General features: G+C 36.8%; 4 protein-coding genes across 4 annotated transcripts; 1 reads left to right on the top strand and 3 right to left on the bottom strand.

The window, feature by feature from the left end:
- Positions 1 to 8: 8 nt before the first annotated feature.
- brd3os (BRD3 opposite strand) lies at positions 9 to 2,273 on the bottom strand. Its single transcript, XM_082169752.1, has one exon. The coding sequence runs from the start codon at positions 1,578 to 1,580 to the stop codon at positions 1,326 to 1,328; it is 255 nt and encodes an 84-aa protein (XP_082025878.1). The 5' UTR covers positions 1,581 to 2,273; the 3' UTR covers positions 9 to 1,325.
- Positions 2,274 to 2,422: 149 nt separating this feature from the next.
- edf1 (endothelial differentiation-related factor 1) lies at positions 2,423 to 6,581 on the bottom strand. The gene is made up of 5 exons (XM_082169750.1): positions 6,396 to 6,581; positions 6,038 to 6,089; positions 5,798 to 5,958; positions 4,461 to 4,554; positions 2,423 to 2,738 (listed from the first exon to the last, which is right to left on the bottom strand). Exons 1-5 carry the CDS (start codon positions 6,468 to 6,470, stop codon positions 2,677 to 2,679), a joined length of 444 nt encoding a protein of 147 aa, XP_082025876.1. The 5' UTR covers positions 6,471 to 6,581; the 3' UTR covers positions 2,423 to 2,676.
- A 5,558-nt stretch (positions 6,582 to 12,139) lies between these two features.
- Positions 12,140 to 15,606, bottom strand: plpp7a (phospholipid phosphatase 7a (inactive)). Its single transcript, XM_082169320.1, has 2 exons — positions 14,885 to 15,606; positions 12,140 to 13,318 (listed from the first exon to the last, which is right to left on the bottom strand). Exons 1-2 carry the CDS (start codon positions 15,513 to 15,515, stop codon positions 12,930 to 12,932), a joined length of 1,020 nt encoding a protein of 339 aa, XP_082025446.1. The 5' UTR covers positions 15,516 to 15,606; the 3' UTR covers positions 12,140 to 12,929.
- Positions 15,607 to 16,114: 508 nt separating this feature from the next.
- Positions 16,115 to 19,775, top strand: fam78aa (family with sequence similarity 78 member Aa). Its single transcript, XM_082169267.1, has 2 exons — positions 16,115 to 17,459; positions 18,580 to 19,775. Exons 1-2 carry the CDS (start codon positions 17,200 to 17,202, stop codon positions 19,130 to 19,132), a joined length of 813 nt encoding a protein of 270 aa, XP_082025393.1. The 5' UTR covers positions 16,115 to 17,199; the 3' UTR covers positions 19,133 to 19,775.
- Positions 19,776 to 20,105: the final 330 nt, after the last annotated feature.

Below are 20,105 nucleotides of genomic sequence, written 5' to 3'. Positions count from 1 at the left end.
TAGGAGTGTCTTGTTACTATCTAGATATATTTATTTGAGCGCACTTAATGTTGTTTTTTCAGAAGACATTAAAATGCAATAGTAAGATTAGAGTAAGATACTGTTTAGCAGCGTAATGAGGTTAAGTTGTCAAAATGTACCAGCAAATCAAGATCTTGATTTCACATTAGCATTTTTTGGGAGGCATCAAAGCTTCATAAAAAGCATGATATAATACAGGTAAAGCTAGAATATTTGGTACATATAGGCCTGGTTTCACAGACAGGGTTTATATTAAGTCAGGATTTGGCATTAGTTTAATTAGGACATATTACCCAGATTCACAAAGCTTAAACACGTACTCAAAATGCATGTTTGAGCTGTTTTAACTGAAAGCAACTTGCACTGACATATCTTAAAATGTCATTGCCATTGTTTTGTCTCAAGATGCACACCAGTAATGTTTATAAAAGTTACTTAAATGTCCTAATTTAACTAAGAACTAATCCTAGCTTAATCTAAGTAAGCCCTGTCTGTGAAATAAGGCCAAAGTTTTTAAATTGTATAAACATGCCTGAAAAAAATGTCATTACTGGTGTGCAAAACAATAACAGAGACATATTTTAAGAAATGCTAGTGCAAGTTGCTTTCAGTTAAAACAGCTCAAACATGCATTATAGTCTGGGACTAGCTTAAGCCTTGTCTGTGAAACCAGGAGTACATCCTAAGAGTCTATTATTAGTGTGTTGTTAAGATTGCTCTGTCACATATAAACCTTAATACATGTAAACATGAAAATAGTTGCTTGAACAAGTTGTCACATTTCTTCAATGAATAAAACCCAAGTAAAAGTACAGTGGTCAACATTTGAAGTGGATCAAAGTTGTTCTAAGACAAGAACAGGTATTGTTAAAAATGTATGTATAACTTTGATGAAAGGGGTTAATCCACTTCAAATGTTGACTACTGTATATAATCTAGTTGGGTCTTGAGGAACAGAAATTTCTGAATTGCTGTTTTCCCCACAGAATAACACTGCTACCATAAAACATACTTTAACAAAACTAAAGGCATGCGAAGTTTGTTCAATTGGGATATCCAACGAGATAAAATACATGTGGTTTCTTTTCTAGGAATAACATGGGATTAAATTGTTTAAATTGAGATTTGGTACTCGTTCGGCTGTTGCACTTTAAAAATGGTAAAATACTGACGCTTTGTTCATGAAGCACGGTGTAGTCTTGCCCACCAGATTGTCTGAATAATGACATGTGGACAAATTACAGTATTTTTGACTGGACAGAAACACTCAAATGTGTGTTGTAGTCACAACAAGAATAACACCATCACATAACAGCACAAATCCGGGACTGTCCAGTGCTTCCAGAGTCTTTCAGTCTTGTTTTATCCTGGACCACAACTGCCTGGTTGCCATACTGGCTGTACCACGAGCTCTGACTGCGGCTCAGGTAATTGGTCGGAGGCGCTTTCTCCAGATCCAGCTGTTGCTGTTGCCAAATCAGCAGAGACGTGTCCCTGAACCGGAGCCGAGCGTAGCCCTCCGACATCGCCTTCTCGGCTAAAGGATAGCGCTCCGTCATTGCGAGGAAAGATGAAGTTCGGGAAGACGTCTTAGTAAATCTCTCACGAAGAAGGTGATCATCTCAAGTGTCGTGCTGGTTTTGATCACGCCGTTAAAAAAATGCTCCGAAGTTCCGTAGCGGAAAGTTTGATGAAGGGAGAAAAGCCTCTTGTCTTCACCAGTTGCGCATGATCGAAATGACACTTAAGCGATGCTAATCCCCTCTGCATTTTGATGACTTATGCAGTTAGCAGTGATAATAGGTGAATTATATTACAAAGTAGCTTCATGAGTGGTCTTCGGTAGTACTATTCAGATTTGTTCAACATTTCACAGCTTCCTTGTGTAATAATTCGAGAGAGAGAAAAACAGCAGACAACGCCAGCGGCTGCCTGTGGCAACAACGTCCACTTGAATGCGAGTCCGACTTGCAACCATGAGATGTTTCATGGTTCCGAGTGCAGGTTCATTGAGAGGCTGCTTGCTGCAGAGCCATGTGTGGAGCGAAAGGTCCAGCTCCCCCTCTCTAGATGTAATTTGGACGTGATGAGTGGAGCTAGAAGGTCCAACCACAACCGGCCTAACCCTACCTCCACCCATTTGCTCCACAGAGGTGGAGCTGGACTAAGTCAAGCTCAACCCAAGACGTCCAGAGAGGTGGAGCTGGACGTCATTTGGCAAAAAAAAACACCACTTGGGTTAATTTACAAAGTACAAGCTAATTTTTTATATTATAAATAACCAAGTATTTAACATTAAACTGGGCATTTTAACAAATCAAATTCCTAATACTCTAAAATAAGTTTCATGAATTCCATCACCTGAAAAAAAGAATGCAGCATCAGTTAGAAGACAACTTAGTCAGACATAGAAATATGTTTTTATTTCAAAGCAGTGAGCAAGCTTAAAAAAAAAAAAAAAAAATTCAAAGTCTTCATCATCTGACATAAAACGTTAGATAATAAGCCTTTTTGTGTAGGTGTCAATATGAGCATGTATAGTCCACCAATTGAATTGAGAAATTATGAAGTGATGCAGCAATTAATAAAGACTGACTGAAAAGATCTACTACTGGGACGTTTCAGTAGATGGTGGATCTTTCGAGGATTTTGTACTCATTTCTTCTTAGGGCCGGCATCAAGAGGCTGCCCAATTTCCTTTCCACGCAGCTTAAGACCTAAGAGTGAAAGAGTGAATGTTAAAAATGAGGAAAACAGTCAACAAAAGAGTTAAACAATGTTTGTTCACCTTTAAAAGATTGCAACTTTTAAAAATAAATGTTGTAATTACTTTTTTTTTTGCACCAAAATTATTGCTAGTTCTTTTGGCAAATGTTTAAAATTATCTTCAGTACTGTTTAAAAGTGTGGGGTCAGTAAGTTTTTTTTTTTTTTTTGAGGAAGAGGCATTTCTTGAACACCAAATCACCGTTTTAAAATTATTTCTGAAGGATCATGTGACACTGAAGTCTGGAATAAAGACTACTGGAAATTCAGCTTTGCCATCAAAGGAATAAATTACATCTTTAAATATAAAACAGTTGTAATATTTCACAATATTACAGCTTTTACTGTATTTTGATCAAATAAGTGCAGCCTTGGTGAGCATAAGAGACTTATTTAAAAACATTTAACAAAAACTTAAAGATAAAGAAAAATAAAGATTTTTCAAATCGACTAGTCGTCGCTCATTTAAGCCAACAGTCGACTAATCGCATGTTTATGATATGAATTTAAATATTTAAATATATAAGGGGTGATGGCATAAAAAATGGTTCGAGTTTCAGTGCCGACAAAGAATATTACTAGTATATATAATATTACATGTAATAATGCTAACATTGTCCTACATTACAGAGAAATACCAAATCATAATATTGAGTTTTTTTTAAATAGGCCTATAAACTAAGCACTCAAGCGCACACATAAAGCTTGCTGCAGTGCACCTGCAAAAGTAATGATTTTGAATGTCAGGAAAGGAGACTGTCTGAACATTTTAATAATGTATCAATAAACTAGTGTTTTCTGAGTCAGTGTCGGCTGCAAAGATCTTTTTGACGATGCTGATGCGTTTCATACAGATTATTAAATAATCAGAATTTATTTGAATTGGTTTATTTAAAAGTAACTTCAATATATCTATATAGACATATTTCTCATGTCTGTGAGGCAAGTATATGGTGAGTTTCGGTCCATTTTTGTGACGCACTCCAGTAGCTGAGACCGGGATGGCGGAAAGCGCATCCTGTTTGTATTCTTTATTTTACAAAAGCACAAAGTTGTACACAAATAAAAGACCTTTTACAGTTTTGAATGTTGTCTTATCTGTATGAACAAAAATGGAGTATTTTAAGTTATGTCCGCTGTTATTAGGAAAATAAAATGCAAGCCCATAGTTAGGTCGAAGAATTGATAAGGTTAACATTTGGCTTTACCCCCGACATACTGTAATTACCACATGGACCGGCCATGTTATGTTCTGTCCATCACTGACTGCGTGACTTCGCCACTTCCTCTGGATATTTCCTTCTGCAACTAACCGACTAGTTAAAATTTGGTTGACTAAACCTCTTCTCGTAGACTATTAGGGGGCAGCCCTATTTAAAAAATAAAATAAAATAAAATAAAAATCAACTAATTGATTGGTCTTCCCATTGTCAGACACTATAATTTGCAGAATATATTACAAGTCATAAATACACATACAAATATGGCACCTACAGTGTCACTTGTATTTAAAAAGTATAAAAGTCAGAGTCAATGAAACCATGATGCAAGCAATGTTTTTATTTTGCTGAATTATACAAGCACAAATAAATGTCATATTTTAATGCATAAACCATAGCAAGGCAACAAATAAGCGATTGTGTACTAATGAATGATAAAATGTCAAAATCCTACCAATGGCTCGCTCAATCTTCCCCATGACTTGGTTATTGGGGATGGCCTTTCCACATTCATACTCCGCGATGATCTGTGGCTTCTCATTAATTTTCTGCAAGAAACACAATTATAAGTTTAAGTTGCATGAAACCAAAAAGTATTTCTTCCATATTGTGACACATCTGAGTGAAACAGCTTCTCGAACAAGAAAAAAGTTGGGTGGGGCTTGGTTTTGTCCATCTGGAATTGATTTGGACATTAGATCGTGTTGGTTCGGCATTTCTGTAATCGCATGTGAGTGACAGGTTGTCCTGCCCTCCCATCAGTAAACACATCATCAGAGAAGAGTTGTCGAAAAAAAAGACCCTAAAAAAAATAATGTACACAGATAAATCGTTTATAATAAAAACTGCAATATTCCATTAAAAAAGTCAATTTTGAATTCATAGTGACTTTAAAAAAAATGAATCATACAGTGAGTTAGGTTTTTTGAGATCGTTTTCAAAAACGTTTCTGAGCATTTTCTCTGCATTTATTCATGACAAAGAGCTCATTCAATCCAATCACTGCACTGTAGTAAGCATAAGATATAATTGAGACCGTATCACTTCTGTCGCGTTTTTCTTCCCTTATTGCTTAGAGACATGGGTTGTAAGTGCTTGTTTCCAATGTGCGACAACACAAAAGTTTTGTTTGCATGAGCGCAGTTTCAGCACAGAACGACGCAATGAGTTTAACACTCGCCACGTGGATCATAGATCATATACGGACCAGAGGAAGCATGTTTCAAGTTGTTAAGGACATATTTCATATACTCTAGTGATCTAAACATGAACCAGCACAGTGTATGTGCACATATTTCATCAGGTCATCTTCAAATGAAATAAATTATTATATATATATATATATATATATTATATAAATATGGACACTAAACAGCCGTACGTCTGATCATAAACACGAATGAATGATGATTATTATTCTGATAGACAGAAGACACTAATGTAACTTGTCTTTATTTTTTGTTAAACTGACGTGTGACAGTACGTAGTGAAAATATTATTACATCTTTTAAATGTTCTTCCGTGTTTCATAGGATGACATTTTCAAAACACATCAAGGTGCCCTCAACTCTGTGTTTTTCCCCCTCTGCTCCTATTTTAATATTCATTTGTCTGTATAATGAGTGTGTTGTAGGTCTGTGTTTTTTTTTTGGTTGTTGTTGTCTCACCACACTCCTACCTTTTCCACAGCTTTACACACCCATATTGAGACTTTTTCAGCTCGGAGGTGCAAATGGCCAGGCAAAAACAGAGGGGAGGGGTTCACGACACTTTAATTGGGCAAATACTCACAGTAGCCAGATCTTTCTGGGTGAGGCCCTTGTTCTGGCGGCCCAGCTGGATCACTTTCCCCACTTCAAGAGGTACTCTCTGGTGGCTGAGCTCCTCTGTCTCTCTGTCCAGCTTAGCTGTGTTCTTGGTTATAACATGCTGTTTATTTTGCCCAGCAGCCCCTTGAAAAAAAATTGATTATTCATTGAATCCCATTGGGAATATAAATGTATTATATACAATAGGTTTATATGCTCTTACATTTCTTAGAAGTTTCGACTTCCTCTCCCTTCCTCTGAGCAGTAATTATAGCCTGAAATAAAAGCACTATTAGTGTTATGTAAACCGAAACTACATTGCATATCTTTGAGCTGCTGTTGTTTTTATGACAATTATTATGGCGTACATCACGTTTCGCACACTGGCTAATCCAACAAGAAATAACACGATAGTATTTCTGTTGCGTTTGTTGTCAGACCGATATTTTAAGCTTTGGGACATATTGTGAAACGAAACATTTGAAAGTAGGCCACCCACAGCATTATTGTTTTTGTCAAAACGTGAACTAATAACGTCAGCAAACTATGTAGCATACGGATGTGAGATAACGTAACGTTACCTGCTTAGACTTTGACTGCGCAGCCGATCCCTTCTTCCTCAAAACGGTCACTGTATCCCAATCACTCTCTGCCATGTCGATAATTATTTGCAGAAGTATTTGATGATAGGCAACAACAGGGCGTTGAAGTTGTCGAGCACGTATCTGCAGCTCTTTATGCTAGTGAACTAAACCGGATATACGTCACTATATGAGATATGTCAACAAGTCCCTTTAACGTGTATCGTTGTTTTGTTTTTTTACAGTCGTGTATCACTTTGCTAGCATGTGTATTATAAAAAGGGGTGGAGAGTAAGCATACAATTGAATATTAATCTATGTCTTATATTTCACAAACCGGGTGTATTATGGATGATCAAAGCTTTTAATTTGCCCTGCATGCCATCTGACGCAACAACATAATAATGGAATAGCAAGTCCCCCTCCTCTTCATTACAAATTATATTAGCAGCATAACAATTTCGATTGAAATATTTACTTACTTATTTACTTAAATAGCATATTTTGTTTCAATGGGAGCAAGAACTCCTGATTTTTATTTTTTTATTTATGTATTTATTTTACACAAGATCCATGATCAAAAAACATGGTCAATTTCTTTTTTCTATTAAGTATTTTTATTTTTATTTTACTTTTAAAACTGGCTGTTTATTTCCAGGTTGTAATATTTTCTTTGTCTACTAATATTTGCATGATTAGTCAATGCTTTTATCTTTTTATCTTTTAATGTAAAGATAAACTGATTCAATAATTATAGCCTAATTAATTGTAAATTAGTTGGTTCAGACAAATTTTACATTCTGATAAAGGTCTAATACATTTTTATAATAATTATTGTAAGACTTGAGAAATTAGATAAATGCCAGGCAGTCTACTTGAGGAACGACCACTCCCTGAGAGGACAAAAGACCTTTTCTGGAAATTAACATTTGAACTCTCTCTTGTGAAACTAGCACCATCATTCGAGACACAAATCTCACATAAGCAATCTTAATCTACATTTCTTCCCCTCTTCCCCCATCCCTCATGCTGAGATCACCAAAATTCACCCAAGAATCTATAATGTGAATAATTATCATACAGTATTACACATGTTTGGTATCGTTTGAAATGTCTCAGTGCAACTGGTACAAAGGTCTCATTCCCAAATAAGTCAAACAAAAGGTAGTACAGTTTTTAAGAGTTTACAGATAACTGGCACACAGAGGAGGGTGGGTCTCTTGACAAATGGTCTCCTACTCCCAAAAGGTGTCAACTCTGAATGTAAATTCCCATTGTTAGCAGATGTTTCCATGTGAAAGAAGTTTCTGTCTATATAATGAAATGCAACTAGAGGATCAGCCCGTGATGCGAAGTGTAAGCAAGACACTTTGCATCATGTATTTTATAATGTCAAGGTATTGAATCTTCTCTCTTTATTCCAGAGCATTTGATGTTTTGTATCTATTATCTTTTAACTGATTTTGAAATTGACATGATACATTTACCTGACATAATAAATTGGAAACATTTGATTTTATTCTAATCTAATGTCTAATCGACATTATTTTCAGTAAAGAGTTTCAAAAGAATAGTCAAACATTCGCTCACATTTAATGATGCACAGATATCATTAAAACCTTTTCATTTATGGAGTCAGATGAAATAACGAGAAAATACAAATGAGAAAGTGTATTTAATTTAGTCAAATTACTTTGCCACGAGGAAAGACAGAAACGCGCAAAGACCTTCACCCGCTGACCGGATGCCTTCACTGGGCAGATTGAGCGCGGGCTTACATTATATTCATACCTGTCAATTCATTACTCAGAGTTTACACCAAGTGGGAGGGTTTAATTCTGGCCCTTGCCCTCTCTGAAGTGACAATAAAGCCTATACAATAAATAAAAGCATTTCTGCTGTATTAATTAATGGAGTTGTTGAATCTCTATCAATTAATTCATAAATATAAAATCAATTTATTTATTTATTCATTTATTTACTTACACACACACACACATCTGAAACCTGAATACACACCACATTATAAGGAATACACAGCATTTGCGTCCTCATAATGTAGGTCAACCCAGTGCGTGCGCGCGCACACACACACAATGGCACTGGCAAATCTGTAGGGGAACATGAAAAGGGCCATCAAATGGAACGTTTTTGCAAAGAAGAGTGCGAAAAAAATATCTACCCTGTGTCAAGATGTGCCACTAGTGTCACGTTTATGCTCTGTTTCATGGATGCTTATGAAATACATGAAATGTGTGTTCCCTTTGGTTCCTGTGTTCTGTTTAGTTCCTGTTTCTTCGTTTCCGATCATGTCATTTGTTTCTATGGTTACTGATTACATTACTCACCTGTGTCTTGTTTATTTGCCAGTTTGGTCAGCCCTCTAGTTCATTAGTGTTTTGTCTGTTCTTGCGGCATTATAGGGTGCTTCTCAATACTCAAATATATGCTTCCTTGTTTCCTCGCTCCTCTGTCCTCCAGCCCACGGGAACTGATGAAAGAAAGCAATATTGAAGGACATCTCAATCCTCTAAATGCACGTGAGGAGGTGAGGAAGCTTCCAGAGGAGCTATGAGCGAGGATGCACAGGTGTATCCAATGCGGAAGTCTTTCTTGTCGAAAAACCTGACGCATGGGGGGTGGAGCTGAGACTCGAGGAAAGGAAACAAGAATGCTCAAATTAGAAATGAGAAGCACCGTAAGTGTGGTTTTCTCTTCCCTACTGTGATTTACCTGTGCTTATAAGAGTTTTGTTTCATTTTCTTTTAATAAAAGTATTGCTGCAAATATCCTCTCTTCACCTCCTTGTTAACCACGCTACCATGACAGATCGACTCCTACTCAAACAAACTGAGTGCTGTAATAATATCAAAGAGTGCTTTAATAGCAAGTATTAGGCTAGTTAGTTATTCAGTTTTTTAAAAAAAAATGTTATTAAATGTGCAAAAGTTCTGATTGAAAAGGTCATTTTTGTTTCATTTTTATAGCACAAAAAACAAAAAAAACAGCTGTTTTAACATGGGTGTGAAGTATTTTTATATCCATACACTGTAAATATTGTCTGTACTTCCTTTTTCTTTTTGTAATCAGTTTTTCATGTGTTATAAGGTGTTTAAGCTGTTTTGTGTAACTGTTTTTGTAATCTTAAAGAACAATAGTATTTTTGTTTGACAGAATTTGACTTTAATACCTTTAAACCGTACAAAGAATATAGCTTAATCTGCATTGGAATTTTGCTAAGAAAAAATAAATAAATAGAGAAACGAGTCGTTTCATCTTCCGTTATAGTTATACTTTTATTACACCTCATGTGATTTTTCAATAGTGAATGAAATGTAAAATAAAATCAACTCTGTCAGTATGAGCAGTATTTACACGTATGTAGGTCACAGGAGCATTGGGGTTCTAATAGTCAGTAGCAAGAACATGGACTCAGAGACTGACCCCTGCTGGTATTTATAGACTGCTGAGTCAGGGTCATGCACTGGCAGATCACTGCTATAAGCAAAGTGGGTGGGGAGACTGACAAAAACAGCTGCTGAGATATCAAGCAAACATTTCAATATACATTTTATATCTTTGATCTCTTTTGTCGAACATTAATGCAAAACAAGCAGTCCAAACAAAGGCGGTGGTTTATGTTTCTGCCAGTCAAATACATCCAAATACATCCAATAGCTACATTACTAACATATGCAGAGCGTGTGTTATCTTAGCAAGGCTTAGCCTTCCCCTGGTCACGGACTTGACACTGCTGGTCTAGGATCAGTTTTCTGCATAATAATAGCAAGTGACCAAAATGGCCAAGCACCCATGGAATTGTGTGTATTTACGACCCGCTGGGACCCGATGTGAGATCCACCAATCAGAGAGGTCCCCGAATCTCAATTGTTTGTTTTTTTTGTTGTATAAAATGAATGGAGAATATCTCGTGTTTTTCCGTGGGTGCTTGGCCGTTTCCATTTGTCTGCAGATGTGTACTTATCATTACAGCTTTTAAGATATAATCTTGAGAAAGTGCTTATTAATCTTATTTTACAAAGTGCTTTCAGACATGAGGTAATTTAACACCGTCTCTTGTGACGCTGAATCTGCTCTGGCTGTGCACGTTCATGTGTTTTGGAGGAGGCGTGGCTTTTGAGACACTCTGAAGGGAGGGTGGGATCTAATGCTTTCAAAGATAGCTTGCGATTGGGAGCTGCTCTGAAATTGCCTACCCTACCTTTAAGCATCATGACTTTTTTTTCTTTTTTGATTCTTCATGCCAAAAAATGCAGAGATAAATATCTATCACTGCAGGGCTACCTATAATGATATGATAACAAATGTATGATTTTATTTGGGCAAAATAAGAAAACAATATAACTGTCCCTTTAAATGGAACATGATGCCATTTTGTTTTCTTATTTTGCCCAAATAAAATCATGCATTTGTTACTACTTCTATTATTGATTGATATCAGGATGTGAAAAGAGTTTCAACCAGAATAACATGAAAGAAATTGCCTACCCTACCTTTAAAAGGGTGGTTGCTTATGCCACTTTTCTAACTTTAGTTAGTGTGTAATGTTGCTGTTTGAGCCAAAACAACATCTGCAAAGTTACGAAGCTCAAAGTTCAAAGCAAAAGGAGCTATTTTCTTTTACAGAAATCACTTTTTAAGGACTACAACAAACGGCTGGTAGGGACTACACAAGCTTCCTCCCGGGTTAGTGACATCACAAACCCTAAAATTTACATAAACCCCGTCCCCGGGAACATGCAAGCTGTGTTGAGAAGAGGAAGAGTTGCTGTAGAAGAGCACATTTGTGAGTCTGCTCATGTCGCATCAGTCTTTTCACATTTATTGCAATACTGTGCGTTACACAAATGCAATAGCATATCACTCTGTAGGCATCTTACAACAGATCCCACACTAGCGATTTATAGATTATCAAGACAGAATATGCTAATCAACACTGTAAAAAAAAATTACATCCCCAAGTCAAAAATTTCTAGTGACTGGTCACATCTAAATTTTTCAATTAGTCTGACGTATTATTTCTCATTGAGCCAATGTTAACAGACTATTGCAACAAGAATTACACTTGGGCCAATTAAAAAATTTAGATGTTACCAGTCACTAGAAAATTTTGACTTGGAGAGGTTAGACATTTTTTACAGTGAATGACTTGAAGATAGTTAACTCCACATTAACTACATAAATTCATCAACTAACCATTCAGAAATGTCCTGGTGCATTCTACATGTTGTCACTTCTTCATTGTCTGACTTTGGTTTGAACATAAAAGGAAGAACAGTTTCTGACATTTTAGTTTATGTCTGCAAGCTGAAAACACACAAGCTCTTGAAGCTCCGCCCTCTTTGCTGGGAGCAGCAGCTCATTTGCATTTAAAGGGACACACACAAAAGGCTCACCCTCAAAAAGGGGCAATTTTAACATGCTATAAAAAATGATCTGTGGGGTATTTTGAGTTAAAACTTCACATACACACTCTGGGGATATCAGAGACTTATTTTACATCTTGTAAATATGGGCATTCTACCACCCCTTTAATGATATCACTCACTTGCATTCACACATATACACAGTAACCTATATAACATACTATAAGACCAATACATACTGTTGATAAAGGAAGATGATAAAATAAGTAGAACTTGATTGATTTATGTATCATTTATGTTTTTAATCAATCTGTACAGCACTTAAAGACTTTGGATTTACAACAATCAGGTATCAAATTCATTGAAGGGATTCTTTTATTTATGGTAGGCCCATACACATATAACACTGCAGTGAAAATCATATAAAATGGCACATCTGGGACTTGCAGCGATTGAAAACATACATGGAAACATAAATTTCATATAAACAACATTGCGGATTTTGGTAAAAGTGAAAAAAATGTGCTTGAAATGTTCAGTAATTTCATTCATATAAATGCATTCAGAGTATCGTGAAATGTCAGGACAACTGAATTTAAACTCCAGACAACCAAAACAGTCCAAAAAGTCTCAAATTATCCATGATGTAAAACAGTCCATGGTGGTTTCATTTACAACATTTCTCAAATACATTGTAAATATTCAGAAAATCACATACAATTCCAAGAAAATAGAAATCTGAAATGACTCATTATGCTGCTTGATAAAGTCCCTGAGCAAATGTTTCGCTCACTTACTGTGATCAGTAAAATCCGTTAGCCAACTGATATAAATCACACATAGTGATTTGGCCTTTAATCAACGTTGACAGTAAAAAAAAAAAAAAAAAAAAAATACTTGCATCAACATCCTTTCTCTTAAAGCGAAAGGGAACTGTGCACCTGATGCGTTTCTCCAAACTTTATATTGCTTTGGCAGAAATGGTACAAGAAATGGTCAAATCAAGCTAATAGATGTGTGCTGCTTAAGGTAAGATTTTTTAGTACATGTTTCAGTCATGCACTTTTCAGTATAGGCGGAAGTCACTTAACCTGAAAAAAAGGGGAAAAAAAGAAAACATGCAGCGGCTTTTGAAATCCCGCAATGATCAGTAGAGGGGGCTCCAGTTGAATGTTCCTATGGATATTAGAGTCTGGCAAGTGTTGGAAGACAGCCACACCATCTCCACTAAACTGTAATGAAGGAATCCCAAGGCAAAGCCACATCCGACATCTGTCAGATGGTGGCGACCCAGAAACACACGGGATGTGCCAGCTAGGAAGGCCCATAACACAAGCAAAATACGCAGAGGAACTGCAAGCACCAAGTGTGCTAACAGGAATTTAGATACCATGGCTGCTCGACTTGCATGTGCTGCTGGGAAAGAATAAATATCCATGGCCAGATAGTCGAGGAAACTGGGTGCCATTTCCCAAGGCCCTTTACGCTTCACCAACTTCTGCATGCCCGCTACAGTCATCACATCCAGAAAGAGAGCTGTAAAGCAATGATGTTAAATGTACGTTATTAAAGCAATATCAGACTCACAAGAATGTTTTTGGCTATATATTAGCATGGGTGTGATTTGGCCACAAGAAATCACACTCATCATGATATACAGCCATAACACACTCTTGCGAGTATGAAATTGCTTTTATAAAACAGTTCAAAGGACATGCATATAAATAAGTAAGGAAAAACCAATGGGTTTTGGTTCACCTCTTGTGTGTGGAACTACTTTCTTACACCTCAGATTAAAATCTCTTATAGCTAGTTCAACAGATGTTTCCAATGTGTCTCCATTACTAACCGAAAACATCATGTTAGAACTAGCAAAGACGGCTTAAACCAAGTAGCTTTATGTTGGCCAATGCAACAAATCGGAGAAATCTTGAACCTGTTGCAAAGTCTGCGTGGGTAAATATTTCACACTCCGGCTAAATTCCAGATTGCATGGATTCCTATTGAAAATGACGTGATTTCACCCATGGAAATTTGCTGAACATCATACAGATGTGACTGCATCTTAACACTGTGACACTGGGGAGGAGATAGTGGATGTCAATGGAGGAGAGGCTTACATGAATAAACTGGAGGCTGGTATCTCCACATAATAATAATAACATCTCAGGCAAAATAGATGATTAAAACTGTGTTATGCTAATCAAGTTTGAAATCAGGATCGCCAAGAAGACTGCTAAAATAAAGATTTACAGTGAACTGACTCAATTCACTTCAGAGACATAGATTAAACCACTGGAGTCGTTCGGATTAACTTTACACTATATTCATGAGTTTCTTGGAGCTTTACAGTTTTGGTCATTGTTTACTTGCATTGTATGAACCTACAGTGCAGAAATATTTTACTTCAAATCTTCATGTGTTCCGCAGAAGAAATAAAGTCATACACATCTGGGATGGCATGAGGGTGAAATAAATGATGACAGAATATTCCTTTTGGGGTTTTGGAACCCAGCAGAAAATAAAAGGAGTAGTAAAAATAATAAATTATATCATTTAAATGAAAAGCTTTTCTTTATGCCAGCGTGCAATTAACTAGTCACATTAGTCAGAACACATTTTCTTGTATTCCCTTATCCACTGACCTACAAACCCAACAGCATCGCTAAAACCCCTCCGTGTGAGCACAATGTGGTTTCAAATTAAATTTCCAATATACATAGTATGAATGTCATATTAATCCCAGAAATCGTTTACATCACATCTTTCAGACAGAGCTTCAAAAATACAAATCAATGTAACATTACAAACACTGGAATTATCCTAAAATTATCCTAAATTAGTAGGCAATACATTATACTTAGCCTAAGTAAATGTAAGGATTTAACAAGAATATCAACTATTTTACTCTTTCTGTAAGACATTCGACAAGAAGGTCTGCGGTTGGTTTAGAGGAAGACATTTCTCAATGCCAGTAGCATGTGTTTGACCAAAATAGTATCCTAATGTTTATAGCCGCCCACATTTTTAGACTGTGACACATCCGGACGTTCTTCAGAGCGTCAGTATTTTACTCCTTATCAGAAAAGCGTTACAACTCACCTAGCAGCAAATTGACCAATACCTCTTGACCTGCCAACGTGTTGCTTCTTGTAAGACACAAAATTGTCCCGAAGATCCACGGGATGCCATGGCCAGTGAGTGCGAGCAGCTTGACCATAGAACGCACGCTTCCCCACGACGATGTGGGGTACGCGCACACGCCGAGCCGCTTAGACATACAAATATCAATGGCCAAAAGAGAGTTCATAGCGATGCCTTTGAATGAGGGGTTAAGCTGCATGCAGTCTTCTTCCGGTAATTCCTTCTTTTCTTTATTGTTCTCGGGCGACTCGTTCTGCGCATTTTCGCCTGGCTGGTGTTGATTTTGCTGCTGTCTCTGCGACGGCCTCCGCGCAGTGCCGCGAGCTTCCGCGCCACTGCTCTTTAAAGGCTGATTTAGAGACATAAACTCGGGTCTGTTCAGCACATTGTTTCGCTCCCTCGCCCTGGATCGACTCTGGTTTACAGGCATCTTGGTTTTCCACTGTCCTCCCAGCCTTAAATATGTTTTACTGTCCTGTTCTTTACACTGAGAGACAGTGAACGGTCTACCATGTCCATATCCCAGATCATGTCTTGCTCTGTTCCTAAGAGTTGCGACTTCTATTCCAGTTATACTATAAATAGACATTCCAGCCGCCCGGATACATGAGACGCATCCACATGCTGCCTTATTTACCGCTGAAAATCAAGACAAACAAATGACACTCAACTAAGAAAATCGCTTTAAACATGCAAACAAATAAACAATCAGATATATAGATAGATAGATAGATAGATAGATAGATAGATAGATAGATAGATAGATAGATAGATAGATAGATAGATAGATAGATAGATAGATAGATAGATAGATAGATAGACAGATAGATAGATAGATAGATAGATAGATGTTATAAAATGTTTTTGTTTTATTGCAAATACTAAATAATTGCAACGCGGCAATGCTGCACATTCCCATGCTTTTGTATAGGCAAATGTTATTTGTTTATTTATTTATTATTTTTTTCAAAAAGTGTAAATTGGAACTATTTAGGCTATATTATTTATTTAACTATATATATATATATATATATATATATATATATATATATATATATATATATATATATATATATATATATATATAACCTGCAATGCAGTGCCTTAACTGAGTTCAAAGTCTATCATTATCATAAATAAATTAAATCAAATATTGTTATACATAAGCCTATTGTGGCATCAAAAAAGGCCCTTTAAAGTTAAAAGCCTTTATCAGAACTCAATTACAATTCTACCAAAAACTTCATACCCCTCCCTATGCATATCTCACCCATTTTCTTTGCTGTTTTATTTTTGCCTTCATGAGTTTTGTTTTGATCTTTTTGAATAATTTGTACGGAGAAAAGCGCCAGGGAAACTGTAAACATGAAAGCTTTATTTATAAAGCTGCTGAATTTAATTGTTTGACTCACTGAGTACAGGCTATAAATGACTGAAACCTGTTGACTCTTCAGCCCCCTGACTCTAAACTACACTACCCAGGATGCAAAACGTCGTCAAGAAGGGAAGTCTAATTCTAAGCCGCTTGGATAAAAAAAAAGCTAACAGCTGAAGTATTGTATTACACCAGAGGAACCTGACTACCCTTTAATAGGACAAGGGCGACACAAAGTAACCCGACTGGTCACGCTCTTTAAATCTCTCAGATATGACGTGGAAATTAAGGGCACCGATATTTGATTTGACACTAGAAATTTTACTCTCAAGTTATGCCAGAAGACGCAGCGTGGAGTGCGAGCTGTAAGGAGCCTCTATGGATTTAAACTTTAAGTAATGTTTTATGTTCTTTCTGCCATCCTGATCGACCTTTTGAATTATGGATCGACTCAACGGCATACGACTGTTGACTGGAGCGCGGCGTAACAGGTCGTAATGCCGCACTATTGGACCGTGCCTAACAGGTGCTTAGACATTTCTGGGTTTAAATCAAAGGCACGTATGAGCTGACATTTTATATTTATGGCAAACAACACGAAATAGCTACAGTTCCATAAATATTAAGTTTAATTAAAATTTATTAGAATGAATATGTAAGGTTTATGTTATTTTTGCTCGACTGAAGGAGGGGAAAGATCTGGGATTTATTAATGCTGTGGCAAGAAATTACAAGAAATATGTAGTGATCCATTATGTTGACATGTCAGGAATCATGTCATGGATCATGCCATAGCACTGTTACCACAGACTTGGGCCCTTTTACTCACATTATGAATAATACTGCTTCATTTGGATACTGATGGGTGTTTGTGCAGCCAGTCTGAAGAGCCTCAACCATGGGATGTATACAGAGTGTGAAACTCAAGCCAAGTTTTCATGAGAACATCACAGTCCTGGAACTGCAAGCCTCCATTGATCCTAGTCCAACTGTTATCGATGAGTCGTCTAATGTGGTTTTACGTTACCGCACGCCTTACTTCAGGGCATCAGCTCAGGTGCAGGTGCCACCCATGCTTTGCAAAGAGATCTGGACTGTTGGCTGGATCCAGGCTTGCAATCAAATGGATTTCTTCAATATATATGGGAATGAAGGAGTGTAAGTGTGTTCATTGTGTAATAATATAAATGGATATGCTGAATACCATTGCCTTTTTAGTGCCTTTATCGTTTTGGGCCCCTATACCTTTAAAAAAAAGAAGGAAAAAAAAGAAAAGGGGAAAATGTTGTGCATGAATCCCTAATCAAGAGACTGATATTCACTGAATACTGTCAACACTAAAAATAAAGGTTCATCATTGTCATCAATGGTTCCATGAAGAACCTTTAATATCCAAGGATCCTTTCCACTGAACTAAAGTTTTGTTGTAGTGGAAAAAAGGTTCTTATGATTATTTAAGAAATCATAAGAAAAAAGAGGTTATTTTCACTGAAAGCTTCTAAAATTGTCCTTCTATTGCATCACGAAAACCCCCTTTTTTCTTTTTTACAGTTCATTCGCAAGTGAAAAAAGTAAGACCGCAAGAAACAAAGATGAGAATAAATTTGCAACTACAATTTTTTTTGCATAAAAGTCAATGCATGTTATGTTTTACTGTTGTATATAAATACCATTTAGTCACATTATTGTATCAAAAACATAGAAATACTTGAAAATAGTAGAAAAGGTTGATCTAAAATCATTCCCACCTTTTGCCCCATACACTGTGGTGGTTTAGAGTGCAGTAAAATACCATCCAAATATTGTAAAAATGAACTGAGCTAAATTATCTCAGATACTTTCTTCATAGGTGGCATGATGCTGCTGAAAAACTATGTAAAACTATTTCTCAGGATGTTAGTGATGTTTGTGGTCCAACTTCCTGGGATTGTTTCCTCAACAGCAGAAAAGTTCAACACACCCCTAGAAGGACAAAGGCTTGTTCTTTACCAGCGTCTATTTCTACTAAGATTACGTATTCACATCTTTATGACATTAACAATTACAGGGGTTGTTAATTGTAAAAATATCTTGTAGATCTTAGTACCTTCTTGTTTTGAAACTCTTACACACAAATACTCGTTACTGTTTGTTTGTTTTTCTTGGTTTTTTTCTTCAAATTCCATAGATTGGGTGGAAAATAATTGGTTGAAATACTTACGGTACATCACTGATGCAAGAGTGTATCGCTCACCATATCATATAAACAACTTAAATAAGTGTCATCTTCCCTCTTTAGATCCAGCTGGGAGCTCCCAGAGTTGAGATGTGGGCAGATTCAGGCCATCAGTGATTCAGACGGTGTGAATTACCCCTGGTACGGCTGCACCACTGAGATGTACACAATAGTGGGCCCAACTAAGAAGAGCACCAAACTCACTGTCAGCATGAACGACAACTTCTGTCCAAGTGTGACGTGGAGTGTCCCAGTGGGCACCACTAGCAGTCCCCCTCTCCTGAGCTCCATCCAGAGGGACCAACGCTTCACCACCTGGCTGGTGGCCATGAACGAAACCACAGCTGAAATGGTGCTACTCCGAACCATCCGCTGGAGGATGCAGCTCCGCATTAAAGTGGATCCAAAGAAGCCTCTGGGTCAAAGAGCCACAGTTATGGAGCCAGTGATCCAGGAGCAGCCTCAAGTCCTAGTTAGGAACGAACCCATCCCAACAAACGCCTTGCTTAAGCCTAATGCCAATGATGCCCAGGTTCTAATGTGGCGGCCTAGAAATGAGAAGCCCATTTTGGTCATCCCCCCAAAATACCATGAAGGATATTTCCTTCCATCTTAACTTGAAATGATTCAACATTGCTCAGTTAAATGAAGTATGGCATGGAGTGAGTGAGAATGCTATGAAACAGGGCTACTAATTTAAAGTTTTAAAGAAACAAAGGTATTATTTGTTTATTTACTGATTGTTAATGTTGTTTAAGGACACACATTTATCATATTGTGTACTGTTTTGTTTTTAGATATTTCAATATTTGTCATTTGTTAAGACAAAACTGCATGTGGCCTTTGCGCACTTTGCTATATGGACTGAAATGTGGCCTTATAAAACCAATTATTATGAACTAAACTAAAATCATTTGTTCATTCAGTATGAGCTGATTATTAAATGTATAATGGAGGCGGTATATTTATTTTTAGTCCGGTGTGGCCAAAGTTTTGTTGCCTTCTATTTTGTGCAATTACAGGAAACACATTTGCAAATGTCACTTGTGTGCATGGCCTCTTACAGAATGTTCTCTGGACTAGAACTGTGAATAATTTAATTGTCTTCTCATGTTTTAAGAGGCAGCTTTTCAGGGGCACAAGCTGTGGTTTTCAGGTACTTTATCTCTCATTTTTGTTTTAGATGTGGAGAACATTTAGGTGCTAGATAAGGTGGAAACTACAATAAAATCATTGTGTCACTGTTTTTTTTCACAGTTTGGTTTTTGTCTATTATATATTCAAAACTTCACTAAAGGGCAGACAGCTTAATTCTAGCTTTGCTTGTCAGTTTAAATAATATCTAAATTTATTATACAAGATAAATTGCTTCCGAATAGCATTTTAACTTCATATTGATGATACTATTAGTTGATGACTGTGACCAATAATTGTATCTGAACCCTCAAAGCTTTGTTCTTTGTTTGAGAGTTTCCTCTCAATAGGGACCATATGACCTGATTCTAAAATACTCCAAGTTGCCCTATTTTTTACTCTTATGTATTCATTTAAATCTCAAAAGTCTTGTATCTACAGAGACTATCTGGACA

This window comes from Leuciscus leuciscus (assembly GCF_965113295.1).
Source record: "Leuciscus leuciscus genome assembly, chromosome: 5".
Classification (NCBI taxonomy): Eukaryota; Metazoa; Chordata; class Actinopteri; order Cypriniformes; family Leuciscidae; genus Leuciscus; species Leuciscus leuciscus.
The sequence above is the reverse complement of the archived record's forward strand: the minus strand, read 5'-3'. Positions and strand labels throughout refer to the sequence as shown.